This window comes from Typopeltis vanoorti, chromosome 10 (assembly GCF_054136105.1).
Source record: "Typopeltis vanoorti isolate ZY-2024b chromosome 10, IOZ_Tvanoo_1.0, whole genome shotgun sequence".
NCBI lineage: Eukaryota > Metazoa > Arthropoda > Arachnida > Uropygi > Thelyphonidae > Typopeltis > Typopeltis vanoorti.
In genome coordinates, this window is record NC_143558.1 from 1,656,090 (window position 1) to 1,674,750 (window position 18,661).

At 40.9% G+C, this 18,661-nt stretch overlaps 1 protein-coding gene across 1 annotated transcript in view; it reads left to right on the forward strand.

Annotated features, from left to right (window-relative positions):
- Window positions 1–967: 967 nt before the first annotated feature.
- The window catches only part of LOC150102127 (uncharacterized), a 100,485-nt gene continuing 82,791 nt past the window's right edge, over window positions 968–18,661 (forward strand). The window contains exon 1 of the mRNA XM_090399163.1: window positions 968–1,296. Within this exon, the coding sequence (XP_090255289.1) occupies window positions 1,095–1,296 (202 nt within the window). The 5' untranslated portion in view covers window positions 968–1,094. The remainder of the gene's footprint in view (window positions 1,297–18,661) is intronic.

The following is an 18,661-nucleotide window of genomic DNA, read 5'->3' on the forward strand; positions in this document are numbered from 1 at the left end:
TTATTGAAGGGATTGAAATACGACGAAATTTCATTTCAACTGTTTCGAGTTGCTTTTCATAAATTTATTGAAAACAAATGATTTCGGACGAAAATTTTTTATTTTATTCTTCACTTTGCAGCCAATTCAAACACATCTTAGACCTTCCTGCCTGAGTTCAATCAAGAGGTTTAGTCGCACTTCGCTAAGAAGACGGGGATTCTGCAGCGAGAGCAGATGAAAGGGGAAAGTTCCAAAGCGTTGCTTCGGTTCCGTCTTTCATGTTCTTCTGAGCAGCGCTCACCTTCGTCCTCTTCTTCGGTGATTTCTTCTCTCCATCTTTTGCCAAAAGCCTCAACAAAATCGCGTTTCTTTCCTTTCGAGATGCCACGTGACTTGCTCACATTAGCGCCCCACTGGAGTCACAGCAACGCCCCCTGCAATCGAGCACCCCTCCGCTCTGCTTTCGGGTGCTCGATTTCAGCAGCTCTGCTGAGTTTCGCTGCTGCGCAACCTTCGTTTAATGGAGGCGACCAAAGAGACGAAGTCTCCCGGTGTCTCACTGCCGCATGGGGTAACGGCAGTGTGGACCGGGACAGCAGCGCTGCAGGTCAGAGCGGAATTATAGGACGGTCCACGAAACAGGCACGTCGCAAATTCAACGCTCGAGTCGACACGCGGAGATTTTGCCGTCGGCGGCAACTATTTTCCTCTCCCCCCACCACCTCCTTCCTCCGAGCAAAACAAGAGCGCCAGTCAGGGACGCAGCGAATGACCGGACCGAGAAAAGCCGGAGGCGAACACTAAAAGAGGCTACGACAGCCGAAGGAAACGTTTCGGAACATCCGAACACCAGACGGAGCCACCTGTTCCGTGGAAGGACGATTTCCTAAGGGCAACAAAGTATTTGCGAGAGACACGCGCGCTTCCAACGCACCTTAACTTCGGATGTCTCCAGGATAAGACGCTACATGCGAACACCTGCGAATGTGCTCGTCGCATTGAGGATACCTGTGCGTGAGTGTGTGTGTGTGTGCGCGCGCGTACGTACGTGTGCGTGTGGTGTTTCCGTCCGCAGAATGCTCCATCTGTAGGCCTCATCGAACTTCCATACGATGTTCGCCCACGTGTCCGTACGGCCTGCTCGCCTGTTCGGTGCAGCCGTGGCGGTCGCATTAGCTCAGGTATGCGCGGGACAGTCGTGCTACAGTTCGGGAGGAGTGGCGGGAATTGTTATTGGTACCATCTTGGCGACAGTGGTGCTGATCGGACTGGGTCTCGCCGCCGCGTGGTACCTGTGGAGGAAACGCAGAGGAGGTAAGCTTACAAAAAAGTTTAATATTTTGCGTGGCGTTTACGTGCACACGTAAGAAAAAAAAAAATCCTTCCTAGCAAAATATTAGCAGGCGATAAATGTTTTTAAGACGAATGCAGCATCTTGAAAATCATGCAAAGCCGAACTCAATCAAATCACCACCGAATCACAGGCGTTCGTCTCAACGTGTTGTCACCGAATGGTAAACAGGCTTCTACACCTACCGATGTTGCAGACGTTAGAAACTTCCTATTCATTACATTATACAAAGTGACGTAATAAACTCTGAACGCCTCTGCACGACGGCAGGTTTGTAATCAACGCAACATCGGTATTGCAAATACACGTTTAATTGTCATCACATGTTGTGCCGAATATTTTAAATATTTTCATCGCAAAATGCTGTTCGGATGCACGATTTAGATTTCTAATCTTCTATAAGGAATATTTCTATATTTATGCGAACTGCATTCATTTTGCAAAGTTGAATAATTATGTATGTAATAATAAAGTAGTATAGTTAATGATAAGATATTGTTAACATAAATAGTTACTGTTAATTTTAAGACGAAATCCACGCCCTCAAGATAAAAATGGATACTTTTAAAAATGCATGTTTTCGACTGCTGTTATGCAATCTACAACAACACGATTAATGACGGTTTGACTAAACATTCGCACATAATTCCGAATACAGTTTTCCTAAAAAAAAAAAAAAATCAAATTAACAAACTTATAGAAAAAGTCTTGCTGTAATTTTTTTTAAATATCCACTATAATCATTGGTAACTGATTATCAAACCTATAATGAAATGTCGATAGGAATACCAATTACTGAATTGGAAATTTTAACATTTAAGAAGCGGCGGGGAACAAGATTTCACCAAATCATGCATCACGTGTTTGATTCCAGATGATTCATATTATAATCAACTGGGACAAACATACTGTCACTGAATGTTGAACGATATCAAATTTCTGTCCATCATAAAAATAATGTTTACTATTAGCTAAAGATTAACATGGATTAATGCTTCCATAGCAACGTGTTTTCTTAAGGACGGTCTCAAGAACGAAGCACATCAGCTGTGGCAAAGATGGCTTCCATGTGTAAAACTGCAATCGTCTGCAACTGAAAATATTCCAAAAGTGGAAGTGATTTGAGTGGAGGAGAGCGGAGGAAAGAGCACCGTCGAATATACTCGACACTGTTTACTCCCCAAAGGGAGTGGGCGGAACTCTTTTAGCCGAAATCACTTTCCGAAATTGCTCGTCAGATCGTCACCGATAGCAGAGTTCGTAGCCCTCGATGATTTTGACGATTCAGTGAGCGAGAGTACGGCAGACATACTGCCACCTCGTGTTCCTAAACTGGTATCGCTGTCGGAAACAGTTCGAGTTCCACAGTAGATTTTGGTGATTTGCAAAGTTATAAACCGAAATTCTGAGCGAGCCCCCTGCTTATTTGGGCCATCGAACCAGAAACGGTAAAAAAAAAAAGTAGTCTGTAACTTCTTTCTTTTGACAGTCGAACATTATGGAACTCGGTGGAAACTTTAGGTGGAAGATGAATTTCGTCGTCCAGTGTGAGACCCTTCTTATTGGAGGATTGAATTGGCAGAAAGAGTTCCATGTTTGGTCTCTAGAATAGAGTTTCGGGACTACGTAAAAATCAGAACAAGGTATTAGCATAAAACTCCATCATTTTTGTGAATTTCGGTATGTTTATTTCAAGCTAATAACAACAACATAAGATCTTTGAGACATTCCACCGAATCCATCTCATGTACGCTTGTCCGACCATAGCTGAGTTTCCGAATTTGATGTGATTGATACTCCGATGTATTCTTCTTCTATATGTTCTTCAATGACATTTTCTATCTGTCCGTAATATGGGACACTGAAAGCTCACTAAAGTGGTAAACACTCTGCTGCCTCACGGGCCATCTTTTGGCTTCACAGATTGAAGCAAGGATCGCAGTTTTTGGCAAGAGGTGAGAATGGCTTCTGGTTCGGTCATTAAACACTGCAACAGTGACAGGCCGCTGAGAGTTACACGTTACGAAAAGATGAAGAAAAGGAAATGTTTTTACTTAGTGGTAACGAGGCTGGGGTTTCCCATTGTAATTGGTTTCAGAGTGTCCTTGTGGATTTCTGTTTGTGTTTTCTGGTTGCATCGAATAATTTTAGCTTCACCAGAGACGGAGAGAGATATCAAGAAAGGAACGAAAGCATTTCTTTTTTAATTTCACTGTTGAACTTGATTGGAGGATGTTCGGATGATTTAATTACATATTTGTCTCATTAATTAACTTATTCCTGAGTTCAGTTCTTTCTTCAAGGCATTAACTTCCCAAATGAAATGAGTTAGCCCGTTCTCATATCAGAGACTTTCTCCTTCAAACTCGGAGCTGGGGGGGTGGGGGGTGGATTCCTTTCATCGCCCGAAATAATCAGAAGGAAGAGGGTTCTCGTTGCCAGGAGGATCGAGTTTGTTTTTTGGATATGCTCCTATGCATATAAAGTACTAAACTGAATTTGCACGAAGGGTTTCAGGAGTGACACAATTTTCGTAGAGAATGTCTCTTTTATTGTGGTTATCGCTTCTGGGTGAATGTTCCTAAACAAGAGGGCGATATCATCAGAGACTCGCAGTGATCTCCTTTTTCCAGAAGAATGGAGCTCGTCAGGGATGAGCTCCTTTTATCTGGGAAATATTCAGTATTTTTGATACATAAAGAAGTCGATTCGGGTCTTTTACTTTGGCTGAATATTCAGAGAACCTGTAAATGGACGAGTCTATACTTTCGACAAGTGGCCTCACTTGTTTTCTTTCTGGATTTTTGGCATTCATCACATCACCAGGAGGGCATTGGTGGATGAAGAAACCTGATGGCTACTCTGTTCTTTCTCTCGTGAATTCCAATGCTATCTTGAGTGGACTGCTGATACCGTTTTGCAGTTCTGGCATAAGATCTCATTTCGCGTTTGGAATAAATATTGGTCGGAAATACCTGCTTCATTTTATAGTCATAATCTTCGCAGATAACAGCAATCCCACGTCCAGAATAGTTATGTTCGCATTTTCTTGACTTCTCGTTGCTTTCCTTTCAGGGATAATGGCGTGTCTTTCAGTGGTTTTGTTCAGAGTGTTTGTTATGAAGGCAGAGTTAACACGCGCTAGGCACTAGAGTAGCCTATTGAAGGTTAGGAAGTTGGCCGCTAATCTTACAACGCTCTTGTTTTGTGTATCGCACACCCTTAGACTGCGTATTTACGTCTTCATCGGCGTGTGCTAGTTTATGGAAGGAAATACATTCTACGAAACCTGCCTCTTTCATTCGAACGACATTTTCCAAACGAAGGATAAGCGACGAACCTCCCACTGTACCATAAACGCGTCGTTGTATTTCTCAAAAAATGTTTCATTTAAACTTAAAAGTATTTAAAAATGCATTAAGAAAGAGAGAAAATATTTATTCTTATTGATCCCAGTGTTAAAAGAAAGGCAAAAAAAAAAAACATTGCTTTGTTAATGAGGGCAGGAAAGGACTTCGATGCTCTTGATTTTGTAAACCTTGACCCCCGGATCTTTATTACATTTATTATATATTTATGTATACAGTAAATACGGCAGTAAATACGAAAGTTAATTTGGCAGTAAATACGAAACGTATTTACTGCCAAATTAACTCACGAGTTATATTTCCAAAGCTAGAGAATATCCAGTTGGGTGTTCACTTTCGGTAAACAACAAGCAGCTCAACTGCTGACGTGTTCCGACACCGCATTCGTATACCTCTTAACACATGCTTGACATCTGTCACGAGCAATATTTTTAAGCCGTTGCAGACTTTTGGTAACAGCGAAAGGGATTCGACAGCCGCCTTGCTTGTCAAACTCCGAGACATGCATTGCGACTAAAACACGGCCGTACTAAGTTAGATTACGCGAGGCACACGAAACACGTCTCAACCCCATCGTTACTTTGTCACGCCAGTGCGTCTTGTGTTAGACGCAGCGCACGAAGTTGCTATTTATTAAATGCGATACGAACGCTGGATTTCGCTACGGGTTACTTGCGTCGCATTATTTGCTGAAATGCAAACCATTACTAATTACCCAATAACGGCAATTGTTATTAATGCGGAGACCAAATATATTTACCTGCTCGCACTCATTAAGAAAACCTCTTAGAACGAGGCTTCCTAAAAGTCGTTAAATGGAACGTAGCAACTTTTATAATTCCAAGTATCGCCGCCAGGTACAGCGAACTGACTTTTGTCAATAAAAATCGGGCGTGATATTAATATTACAGTGGATTATTTTTATACTGGTATCGAAATGTGGTAATTGCTATTTATAAATAATAATAAATTCGTTATTGGTAAATTGTTATAATTTACATCATATAAGAAATTCTTTAATTATTACACGGACAGATACAATTACGAGTAATTGTATCTGTTATTATAATTTTACATATTTCATTCCTTTTTTTTCCCTGTGATTTACGGCATTTTTACTTCGATCTTCACTTGAATTCGGATGGCGGGGAAGCAGCAGAAGTTGTTGCTGTTTCCACGCTTAGTACGTGCAGCAAACAGGTAATATCTCAGTAACGTATTTTAGAGTTATTATATCCGCCAGGACAGTCTGGGAACTCTTTGCCAAGAATGCCGCTGTTGAGTTTTTTGATCCACGGACATACTCGCTAAAGCGTACAGTGCAAAGTACCTCGTGGAGGTCAACAAATCTCGCCGAAGGAAGGAAATACGTTACAGGAAAATAGGTCTGTGTCACGATTATAACTCTGCTGTGCGAAACATGTATCCTCGACCCAAGTACCCCTTATAGGGAGGTCTAATTGTATTTTGCTGTCCGATAACCCGATGCAACTTACGCTTCCACGAAAAGTTATCTGTTTTATTTCTTAAGGCGAAATTCGCAATATGGACGTTGCTGATTTCCGTGGTTTCGTAATATTGCGAAAGTTGACGACCTATAGAATTGGCTCTAATAAAACGGGAAAATGAAATAAAGAGAATGAACGCTATGTTTACGATTTCTACTTCTTTACAGCAACAAACTTTCGTTGAGCCCCTCCTTAGCTTGGATTTCCAGAAGGAACAAAATTGGCTCGCGAATATTTTAACGCATTATTTGTCTAAAGTAGAATATTTAAATACTTTCGTATATGATTATATAAGACAGTATTTAAATAATCATCGTGGAGACTTTGGCCTAACGAGGTCAACTATTTTCTCCCTCGTATTTCTACTTTTTGAGTGGGACATAACGTATAAAGAGATTTCCAAATTTTATTTTACTAAACAAACATTTACTGCTTATAACTTGGAAAGTTCGTTTGAGAAAAAACTAAGCCACAAAATCACCAGGCAGAGTTGGAATGGCGAGCAAATGATGAAGTCATGGACATGAAAATTTTGCTATTTGTTTTGTTAGTCTCGAATCAGGTCCAAGACGCACGAGTTCATTACAGATGATGCAAATGAGGGACGGGGAACATTTCGAGATGCGACGGGAGCAACAGCAGTAGGGATGTGTTTTCACACAACTTCTGAGAGGACTTTGGAAAGGCAGAAAAGGAAAAAAAAAAAACTCGCAGGATGAGAGAAAGAAAGAAGCAGTTAAGCTAAAAAATAAAGCTTCATAAAAACTGCACGTGATAATGGAATTACATAATCAGAGAAACAGCTATCAATGCTTGAATGTTTGCGATTGTCATTAGATGGGAGATGAATTTCATCGTCCGGTGTGAGACCACTTCCCAGCTTATTGGAGGCCTGAAGTGACTTGAAAAAGTTTCGTGTTTAGTCTCTAGAGCACAGTTTCTGGATTACGTAAATAAAAATGAAACATAATATATATATATATATATATAAACGCAATCAATAGAAATACTTAGTCCACCATGGTGCTATTGGTTCACAGCTTGTTGCAGGTGGATTCGTATTAAAGAAAAATGAATATAAAGATGAGGAAGATAAGAGAGTAATAGATCTGAGAGAAGTTGAAGCATTAAAGAATACGCAAAAAAGGAAAATGGCTTTGTTTAGAACTGGTTACAGCTTCTGGTAGTTTAGAACTAAAATTGTTTGACATCTTTAGACCGAGTTGGAAAAAATTCAATCATCTGGTGATCGTAACAGATGATTGAACCAAGGCGGAATATTCCTCCAATATATAAAGGAAGCGCAAGAAAGAATGGAGCAAGTGTAGAGGAAGAACATTATGAGCAAGATTTCTGAAAACATATTTGGTAACAAGAATAGAGGAAAAATAAGAGATGAGCAGTCTGGTTTTGGAAAAAAGGGCGATCAACTCTTGATTTTATTTGTGCAGACTTTAAGGGAAATGATGGGGGATTTGAAAAAGCTTATTTATTAAAAAAAAAAAAAAAGCTTTTCATTGAGGTCAGTGGGGAAATGTCTGAAAGGAAAAATGCTATCATTAAGAAAAAATCCACTAAACGACTTTTATTCCCAAAGGAAGTTGGTGAGGCTGTTTATCCCCACATTCGGAGGGAAAGGAACCATGTTTAGCCAATCACCGATAGATTGCCCAATGCCATCAATGATTTTCATAGGCATCGAGAGAGAGAGAGAGAGAGTGCATGGCAGACAACAGTGGCCATCTCGTGTCCCAACCATAAATCTGCATATCATTGTCTGGAATCGTGTCAGCTCTGTAGGACATTTTTTTTTTTCAGTTATACGATTAAACCACTCAGTTTCCAGTCGAAAACCCCATCTGCCCTTGCCAGAGATCGACTAACTCGACAACCAGTCGAAGAAAGGCTTTGAGAAGTTCCTCTAGTCGGCGACTAGAGTCCAACTCAGAACATCTTTCTTCAGAGAACCTTTAGATGCAAATACTATTTTGATCTGGATGAAGAATAAATTTGATAATTTAGAGTGGTTTACGCTCAATGTGATAAGGAAGTGTCTTTATCTCCATGGCTGTTCGCTGTGGTGACGAATAGCGTCCTAGACACGCTTAATAACTAGAAAGGAGAAACAGCTGTGTGTGCTCGTGTGTATTCAGATCATGTGCTGAATTAATAGCTAGATGAATGCGGGGATGTTTTAAGTCACCGAGAAACGTGCACGTTAATTGTGTTAGATAGAATGGGCAAGCAGTCGCAACTTCAAATATTTTGCAAATGGACTTTCTGGCGATGTCCAAAAAGTTTCAATTCAGTTTCAATCAGAAGATATCGAGGGGGATTTCAGCGGGCCAATATTTTGAAGTGTAAGCTTTAATAATGGACTTGAGACATGAAGACAGGAACGTATCTCTGTTTGTATCTTTGACCTAACGTGAATTCCACTCAATATCTTTAGGAAAGACAAGTCAGGTGCTCTTTGGCTATTCATTACTTCGGAGATGCTGCCTTGTCTTTACATGCGTTTGGAGACTCTTACGTGGACTCAATGCCACGGACAATTTCGGTCTTATTTAAAACCAGAAGTGTTACATTATGTGAACTTGTGGATGGCTTTGAGGTATCGTTTAGGAAATAAAAATCTGGATAAGGCTCGCCATTGGAATTAGAAGATTTGAATTAGAAAACGCTGGCTTTCAATATATTCCTGAAGATTTGTAAATAAACGTACTTATGATACGTAGCGCAAAAACTTGCTCAATTTCAAATTGCACCTTCCTTCCGTCACAAGTGGTTTGCATTCATTACCCGCTGAGGACCCTTCGTGCGAAGAGTTTCTTCGTCTATTGCCACCAGGGGAACCTGTTTGCGTAACATGGAGAATTTGAATAGAAAGAAGAAACACGCACACAATACCTGATCGCTGCTGCTAAAATATGTTCATAGGCGGCCTTCAAGGTATTTTCCTGGCCTAGAACCTGGCGGTGACCCGACAAGGAACGCCAACTTGCTTGCACCTGTTTAATTGGGACAGTGAGGTCGGAGCTGCTCGCGGTATTTACTTCTGTTTGAGCTCATTCAAGGAACAAAATGTCGGAAGCGTCACGCCTTCGATGCGTTGCCGTGGTAACTTGAGAAATATACGTCGAAATTTGGCCACGAACATCGACTGGGATTCTTTCGTTAGACTACTTTTCTCTCTCCCAGAGTGCACGTGAAAACTGAGCATGTTTGGCTTCTGTTGCTGGGTGAGACGCGATCTGTTTATTTATTTATTTTATTTTATTTTTATTTTTTGGTGCTCAGTAGTTTTAAATTAGAGATGGCAAAAGTTGAATGGGATCTGGCAACCAAAATTCGTCTTCCTTAAGAGTATAATAAAATTGGAAATAAACGGGCTTATTCACTTACAATTTCGCATTCATGCCTTTTGGAAAAAAAATTGAGAGAAAGTAAAGAAAAACAGTTTTCTAAATTAATTTTTTCCTGTTTATTCTGCTGCACAGTTCTTAAGATGGAGCTATTTATGTACTCATTAGCTCTTGACCTTCGCTCTTTCCGGGTTCTCAACATACCAATCTCCTGCCCCCCCCCCCTTCCTCCCCCCTCATCAAACCTTCTTTCCTCATCGTTCATACATCACATGAGATGTGTTTAAAATGTGTTCCCCGAACTGGTGAATAAGGGACTTTTTTTTTCCCTGTCCCCTTCAAAATGCGTGCTTTATACATCATTCAGAAATACGAAAAATCATTTTTGCTTTTGTGCTTAGCTTCTTCATGCTCATCTGAGTCTCCCTTTAGTTCTATCCTTAATGCCGGAAATAAAAAAAAAAGAATGGACACATTGTGGCAGCACCATACGTATAAGTGTGCGAGCATTTGCGATGTAGATGAAACCAGAGGCGTAGCTAGGGAAAGGCGGTGGGGGCGGTCCATCCCGGATGGCATTTTGAACTTTTGCAGTTAATTCTAAAATACAGTCCCGAGAAATCATTTCCAAATATTGTAATACAACTGCGAATTTTCCTCATAATTGCTGTAAGTGTTGCTAGTTGTGAGAGAAGTTTTTCTAAATAAAATTGATTAAGAATTACTTACAATACTATGAAATAGACTTCGCCACGACGATTTTGCTGACAGAAAAGCAAGAAAAATAATATTTTAGAATGTTGAAATTAAAGTTTTACTTCAAAAATAAACATAGCGTTTTAATTTATTTCCCTGCACGTCGTTTTGACTTTTTGTAGTATTTTTGGTGTGTATTGAGAGGGGCGGCAAACTCAGGGATCACTACGGGCGGCAAAAGCTCTAGCTACACCACTGGATGAAACCATTTCTGTGGTTTCAGATCGTATTGAAGACACACCAAGGCTTACCACCAGTAACAAGCTAACTTTAAAAATGAACCTAAAGGGATATATTTGAACACGTTGAACATATATTCAAAAGAACTTGCGAAAGAACCGGCATGGCGGAAGTTATTATGAAATAATTATCATCGCAGAAGTACGGAGCATGAATGCCCATATCAAGGAAATAATAACTTTTTCGAAGCAGAATCAGAAATGCGATTCCGATCATAATGAGCGATTGTCTTTCGCACTCCATAACGAGATGGGATGTTTTCACTAGGGTGGTGTAGGGCGAGTTTTTTGACATTACGGCGGTTATATACCCAGTGGAATTGCTTATGTTCTTCTGGCCGGTTCACTTTCAATTGAAAAGTCGTTAAAGTGTCGTGTCACACTCGAGACTGCGCTGCTGAGTTGGCTGCTGTCACTAATATGAATCGATATCATTCTGGGTCGAAAGTGGTGGTAGCGTGTCTGAAGTATTCAATTACACTGTGGAGAAAGTCACGACAGACAGATTAAAGGAAAATATGGATTAAAAAGAAACGGTTAAGAAGATCAAAGAAATAGAAGGCAGAATATTTCACCTCTCGAATTCTGAAGTAGACTCGCACGCGAGAAGAAACATTTTTGGAAAAAAGTTAAAATTTGTAAAAAGGAGGTGGAAGTTTGATAATTATATTCGCTGTGGTAAACTATGTTTACGTCGAGGGAAAAGACCCTTCCGGATTAATACTTAAAAAAAATTAGAACTCAAATTACCGGCAAAATAGGATCTTAGCATATGGGACTCGTTGAAAGTAAGAATGTCTCGACAGCACATTCGTAACAAGAAAAATCGGAGCGAATTAAAAGTGAGGCTCTCTTGAAGATTGCTTTATTTGGGTCGAATGCTATTACGTGGTTTGGCACAAATCTCTTTTTTTTTTTCTGGCAAAAGATTCTAATGTAATCATAATTATGAAATTAGTATCTGTTTTTATTTATTCCCTTGGGTGGAACACGTGCATCAAAAGCAGAGTTTCCAACACCCAACCATCCCTGGTGAATTCCCAACTCACACGGTAGGTCCATTTTCGCATTTCAGTTTCTGCTTATGCAAATGAATTGCGATCAAAAGAATGACTTAATACCGCGTTAAAATGACGAACAGTTTAGCGGGGAATTGTAGCGGCGCAATTTTCTGATTCAACCAGCTAAAAACAGCAGGAACTGTTGGATTACTTGTCGATAATTTCAAACCTCAATAAAATCGGTTCTGTTTCCACTTTCACGCGTCTTCAGGAATATCCCAATCGCCTTTTCATCCGCTGGGTATACGTCGCGTTTCAGTGGACGTTCCTTTATTTGGACAACTGGGTAGGATCCACGATCTCCTTCGGTTGGAAAGACTTGGGTTCGAATTCCTTCTAGGACGAGAAGAATCCTTTTTAGGATTCACCAGCTAATTCACCTGAAAGTGAATTAGAGACAGTCAAACTGGCTAGGGGAATACCCGCAACTTATACACAGGAATCCACCCAGTGGGCATAAGAAAGATCTTCTTCTCCTAATGGATTCAGAGCAAGAACATTTACCCTGTCCATGGGTCATCAAGTACCATGACTCAGTTACCAAAATGCTGTTTGAAATGAAGCTTATTTGCAGTCCCATTTGATCGAATTCCTTGATGTTTATACAAACTGGTCATCCGCAACGAATAACGAAGGGGTTGTGGAATTCCGAATGGGATGCATTTCCCAATTCGGTTTCATGATTATGGAAATGTTTTAAACAGTGTAGGTGAAATTCAACATCCCTGTTTTAAGCCATTTTGCAAATGTCGCCACTGATGTGGCAGCCGAATCACTTTTTCCTCGTTTGATCGAACAGGTTGACGTTTATAAGTACCTTCGATTCTAACATAAGCATTTTAATTCAAAACTGCGTGCCACTCAGTTGCAAATATTAAGTGAACGCTCCTCCCCCCCCGTCCCTTTTTTTTCCAGATATCGCGGTATTGTGTAGTAGGTGGCAAACTAGAACAACCAAGGATAAACCAAAGGGAGTTTCATAAATATTGGGAAATGGGATGCGATGTGCAGTTAACTTTTAGCTATCAGATTGCAACGCATTTGGAACATTTCAGATTTATTTATTCGTATGATGATATATCGGCCGTGAGGCCCCTTTTACAGGGAAGTACGGCACCATCTCATTCCCCGAAATTTTATCCGGACTCGGGACCGGCATAGCTGACGAATCAGGCCTATAGCTGGGTATTAAGTATTCCTGACTGTAATCCGTGTGTTCACGGGGGGGGGGTTGCTTCTTGCGGGAGGAAAACCCCACATGGTGAGAGAAAAATTGATGTCCACCCACAAGACCGGCTAACTTGCCTATGGCTGAGGAAGATCCTTAAGCTCCTCGCGTAATCGATGGGAATCGAACCCAGGACACTCATTTGCCAGGCATATGGTTGCGAAGCGCAAAGTCACTCGGCTAACCGCGCGGACACATTTGAGATTAACTGTTGCTAAAGACAAAAGATGGACACGGGATGGTTCAAGAGGAGGGGAAGGGGAAAAGAGTCATGTAAATGTCACATAACTGACGGGTGTCGATATGGTGGTTTATAATTTAAAATGGTGGTTTAAAATGAACTCCGGACGCTTTGTAAGAGGTTCCGTATAGTTCTGTGTTGCCAACGCTCCACCCATTCTCTAGAAGCAATCAAGTATAAACATGTTAATGCATCTCATCATGCTGGAGGTGCCGTGTCGACATGGTTTGAGAAGTGGAGGGACCTTTGGGAAGGAGTAAAAGAACGTCGGTTTCTCAACCGATCAACAAGTCCGTCATCGCTTTGGGAACTGATTGGAGTTTCGGCGATGGAATGGACCCAAATAAGCGTGGTTTCCTTATAATAAACACAGCGAAAAGCCCGTGCAGGAGAGGGACACACATGTGATCGCAATAAAGTGTAGGCAGAGCGTGTTGTCTTGTTTCGGGGTTCATGAAACAAACTCGACTTTCTGAATGATTTTTGCCAGCACAGCGTGCAGCTTCACTCAGTGAACAAAGTCTGAGACATTCCCGGGTGCCAAATAGAATCGATGGAGTAAGAAGCGACCGACACTTTCGCTTATAAACATGCTGTAAATTACTTCCAGAAGTAGGTTGCTCTTTCATGTGCGTGTGATAATGGACAAACGTCGTGATCTAAACTCCAACGGAGGATGATTAGGTGAAGCCAGATGAACCAGAAACGCTGTATGGGCAACGATTCCGTTTCTAGGCTGACCACACGAGAGCGGTTTGATAAATAAACATCTCGTGTCAAAGTCGAGTGTGTGGAATGTGAGAAATGAAGCATCGTAAAGTTCAGTAGACGGGTTATAATTAGTCATGTGACTCCGGTGCAATCAGGGTTGCAAGGCAGTCATTTTAATTCTCAGCGAGACGAATATTGAGGCTGTTCATAGAGCTCGTGGTGCACACTATCGCTAATGCACGGGTCACAGTGCATTTCTTGCTTTAGTGGATCGTACTGAAAATTGGTGACTGACAATCCCATTTTCGTGCAATGGTTGCTGTGGTTTCAGGAATCATCATTCTTAGATTCACGATCATTTCTAGTTTCTGCGAAGATAAACTGAACAGAAATATTTGCTGTGAAAGGATGAAACCGTGGCTGAATACCCCTCATCCACTAATACTACATTGCATGTTGGGGGGGATTTATTCAGAAATTCTGTCCTGAATATTCTTCTTGTTCTTATTGCAAAGAGTGTGTTTGACTTTGCTCCGGAAAGTTTCTGAGCTTCAACTGAGCGCATAAAAGCGTCGATAAGTAAAGGGAGAAGAACAGAAAGAAAGAATTCGCGAAACACCTTTCTCCGAATGTGTCAAATGTTGTCAGACGCCTCGCACAGCAATGCCGAGAATGGGAAATATTTTTCTCGTGCAGGTTAACGCCCCGCAGCTGGTTCACATGACCTGATAAGAAAAGTTCTGTCACCATTTTTCTCATCAGTCGGAAAGATAAGCACATCCTGGAGAATTGCTTTGTAGGAAGTGAAGGTCACTTCCCTAAAAACATTCTCGGCGAACTCATCTTCATTAGCGTTCTTTGAATCGAGGCTGTCTCGTAAAAGTGCTGCGGAATTTCGAAAAAGAAAAAAGAAAAGCTCTCAGTAATTTATTTCATCGAAGAATGGAAAAAAAAAAGTGGTTCTTACGAAGGTGAGATTATCGTAATTTGTGAGTTAGGCGTAATGAGATCTTTTCGCAACAATCAAAGTCAACCTTTTATCGCTTGTAATAAATGGTGAAGAGAATCACTTGGAATACTTTCGCAATAAAAAAGGAATTCAAATCGGTCGAGGTTTTGATCGCAAACGAAACGCATAAATAAATGGTGGGTTTCGCAAAATTCAAGTACCAATAACTGTCTGTCCACACGCAAGTGAATGGGTGTTCTCGCTGGACAGCTTTCTGCTCATAGTTGGCATCTTCGTTCCATCGCACCTTTTGCAAAGGCACAAAAAAAGTCGAAATTATGTATATTGGAACAAATTCTTTTTGACTCAACAGAATGCGTTAAACTTTAGGACTTGTGAAAATGGATACTTTTTCCTTTCAAGAAGATCAGTTTGGTTTAGTTTTCCTTTCAACTGTCTTTTTTTTTTTTTTTTTTGAGGGGCGGGGGATTCTAACTTGGGAAAAATGTTTCATTGCCCGGGTAGAATTTTTGAAGTTAGATCTCCAGAAGAAACACCTTTTCAGATTCAATCGCCGATTAGAGGAACTTCTTCCTCTAGCCCTTCCCTCTTTTTCAAACGTTTTGGTGTCAGGACCCTTTTATATTCTGAAAAATTATTGAGGGCCCAAAGGGCATTTTATAATGATGTCAACTTGATATAAGATGACATGATAAGACATGACATCAACGGTACGGATGAATTTCAAATACTTACGCTTATTCACCTCTATCGCAACCACAGTGGAGTGAGTTGAGGATTTAAATAGTGAATTTGTGTAAAATCCATCCAGCCAGAGCCAGGGAAATCTCGTCACGCATTCACTGAAATGCTCTTTAAAATGAGCGAGTTGTCTTCAGATATTCGACGGTACAAAACGTTTTCCTGACGAAACTCTTAAAACCGAAATGGTTCTTGTATTTATCGTACGCGAGAGAGAGAGAGAGAGAGAGAGAGAGAGAGAGAGAGAGAGAGAGAGAGAGAGAGAGACTGGGTATTAAACACCATTCATGCACCGAAGAAATCCTTCCTTTTCTTGTAATTCTTAAGTATCATTCCATTTTCTCCTTTGTCGTTAAATCAGCTCAGAAATTTCTTCACTTCCAGCAGTTTCAAACATGTGCAGCGGACACTTCACTTGACAACTTGTCTCTCTCTCTGTACGGAGAATTCTTTACTGTTCGGCACAACTTCCTGTTCCTTGGCAGAAGCAAAGAAAATTAACAGCCGTTTTGAATTCAGCCCACGATGCTAAATATTATACAAATTCATAAGAGGTTATACTTATCGATATGGAAACTACTACAGTGTCAAAGTCTCAACTATGAAGACAGTTTTAGTAATCTTCCTGATGCCCCCTACCGTAAAATAAGTGACGGTCTGATTGTATCACGAATGAGCGCATTTGAAGTACATGTTTTTCCCCCCATCTTCGCATTTTGAAATGGTTGTGTTGAAGGCACAACGTGTAGCCTTCGATTTCTGCTACGAAGTTTGCCACACGATCTTCGAATCCTCAAGCGAAACAAACGCAAGAAAGCGAGATGAGTCAGATCAAACATGAAGGCAATGCTGACAGAGAATGTCTGATGTCAGACCACGAACCCCGTCATGTCCACTGAATCATTCTCCACCTCCTTCCAATCTGTTGGGCACATACTCTTGGAAATCGGTAGGTACAACGTCCCCACCTTCACCATCGTGGAAGTCAAGTGCATTACCTTTTTTATTTTAGGTAAAAGGTGACTAATCATGACCAATAACTTGTCAGCAAGTCTTTTCTTCGCCACACACGTGATGATATGAGAATGATGGATCCTTAAGCACGAGTAAGTACGCCATATCAGTAACTGCCTCTTCAAAACAGTTCAGTTCCCACCACACAGGACTGTAACTCTTCGTTACTTCATTGCCTTTTAGAAATAATATTCTGATTTTTGTGCTTGCTGTTGATTGGAGTTATGGTGAAGGCTACTAGCTCCGTTGCAGCACACTCCTGTAAACTGAGTGGGTTCTTCTACCCCTCTTTCTCTGTTTTCTGGAATGACCATTTTGAGTTTCCGGGAGGAAAATAACTTCTACCTCCGTTTGAGACAGGCTAACTCTCCTTCAGATGAAATAATCCTTCTCCTTCAGATGGATCCTTAAGCACGAGTAAGTACGCCATATCAGTAACTGCCTCTTCAAAACAGTTCAGTTCCCACCACACAGGACTGTAACTCTTCGTTACTTCATTGCCTTTTAGAAATAATATTCTGATTTTTGTGCTTGCTGTTGATTGGAGTTATGGTGAAGGCTACTAGCTCCGTTGCAGCACACTCCTGTAAACTGAGTGGGTTCTTCTACCCCTCTTTCTCTGTTTTCTGGAATGACCATTTTGAGTTTCCGGGAGGAAAATAACTTCTACCTCCGTTTGAGACAGGCTAACTCTCCTTCAGATGAAATAATCCTTATGAAGCTTCTTCTAGATGGGACTCGAACTCAGGACTTTCCAACTAAAGACTGAGTTACGCAAGCATCACTTTGGGCCTCCAGTAAACAGAGCGAGGTCTCGCAGCGATGAAATTGAACTGTGTGCCACTTAAATTGAATTTACTATTGAGGTCGATCGTTGACTCATCAAGGCAGTCAGTCGTGTTGGCTGTTTGCCACCATCCACTAACAGTTCCATTTGCGTTTCAAGGGTGTACTTCTTGCTTTTCTGATTCCATTCTGACAAACGTCTGTTACGCCTTAAAGATTTTGCGAATTACTGCAACTGATACACAAACGGTTTCCTCGGCGTCAGTGAGTAGGGTGTTCTAGATCAGGGATCGGAAAACTACGAGAGGCCAGCAGGCCAGATCCGACCCACAGCCTATTATTATACGGCCCGCGAGCTAAAGATCGTTTGTTTTTTGGAAATGAATTTCGTACACGAACTTTGAGCCGTCCAATATGCGTAATCACGTCTCATAAAAACTTTCATACTTGTCACTAATTCCTCAAAATTCTGTATTTTGTTTTAGAATTAATTGTGCGAGTTTGCTTCTGTCCCTAAATGATATCTCTATTTTACCTCTCGGCCGGCGAAGCGTAAAATATTTCTCGTCCTGCCCTTCTCAGAAAAAGTTTGCCGTCGCCTGTCCTAATTCGTTTCATGCACACCTCTTGCAACACCCTTCGTCTCAGATTTATGAAGAATTGCTCTTCCTAATCGTGTTTCCTTTGAAGATTCACATCCCGCTGTTTTTACTGTTCACATACATTTTCAATTTTCCAATGCTGCTTCAAAACTGCTTTGCGGTGTTCGAACATCACGTATTTTACATGTTGTATTATAATTTTGCTTTTTGTCTTTGGGGCTGCTCGGTATCTGCCGCAGAAATTAGAAGTGCGTTAAAATTGTACCCAGAACTTCAAGGACGTGATAGAAATTCACAGTCATTTAAATGATCGTATTGAACTTTCCTAGTTTTCAGAGATATTCTTATTGTTGGGTAAGTGTTTTACTACGCACAATGTCGCAACTACCTTCATTTAAGTTATAATTTCATTAGGGGAACCTGTTCAGTTTTTTTCAATGTTTTATTTAATGGAGTCACTACTGACCTCTAGTGCAGACTAACTCCACTGAAAATACGGTCTGATTAACATGGTTGCTTTCATCGTAAAATTAACAACATTTTGCCTGCTTATCAAGCAGTCAAACTGCTATTATATCGCGCGGCATTCTGACAGCCTTGTGATCAACTTGTCCCTTTACCTGATAATCTCTCTGTCAGTACAATAAAGAATGCTTCTCTTCCTGAAGAAGAAGACAACACCATTAGCGACGATGTACGCTTTTATTGAGATCACGCTCCACTTGACTCGGGATGGTT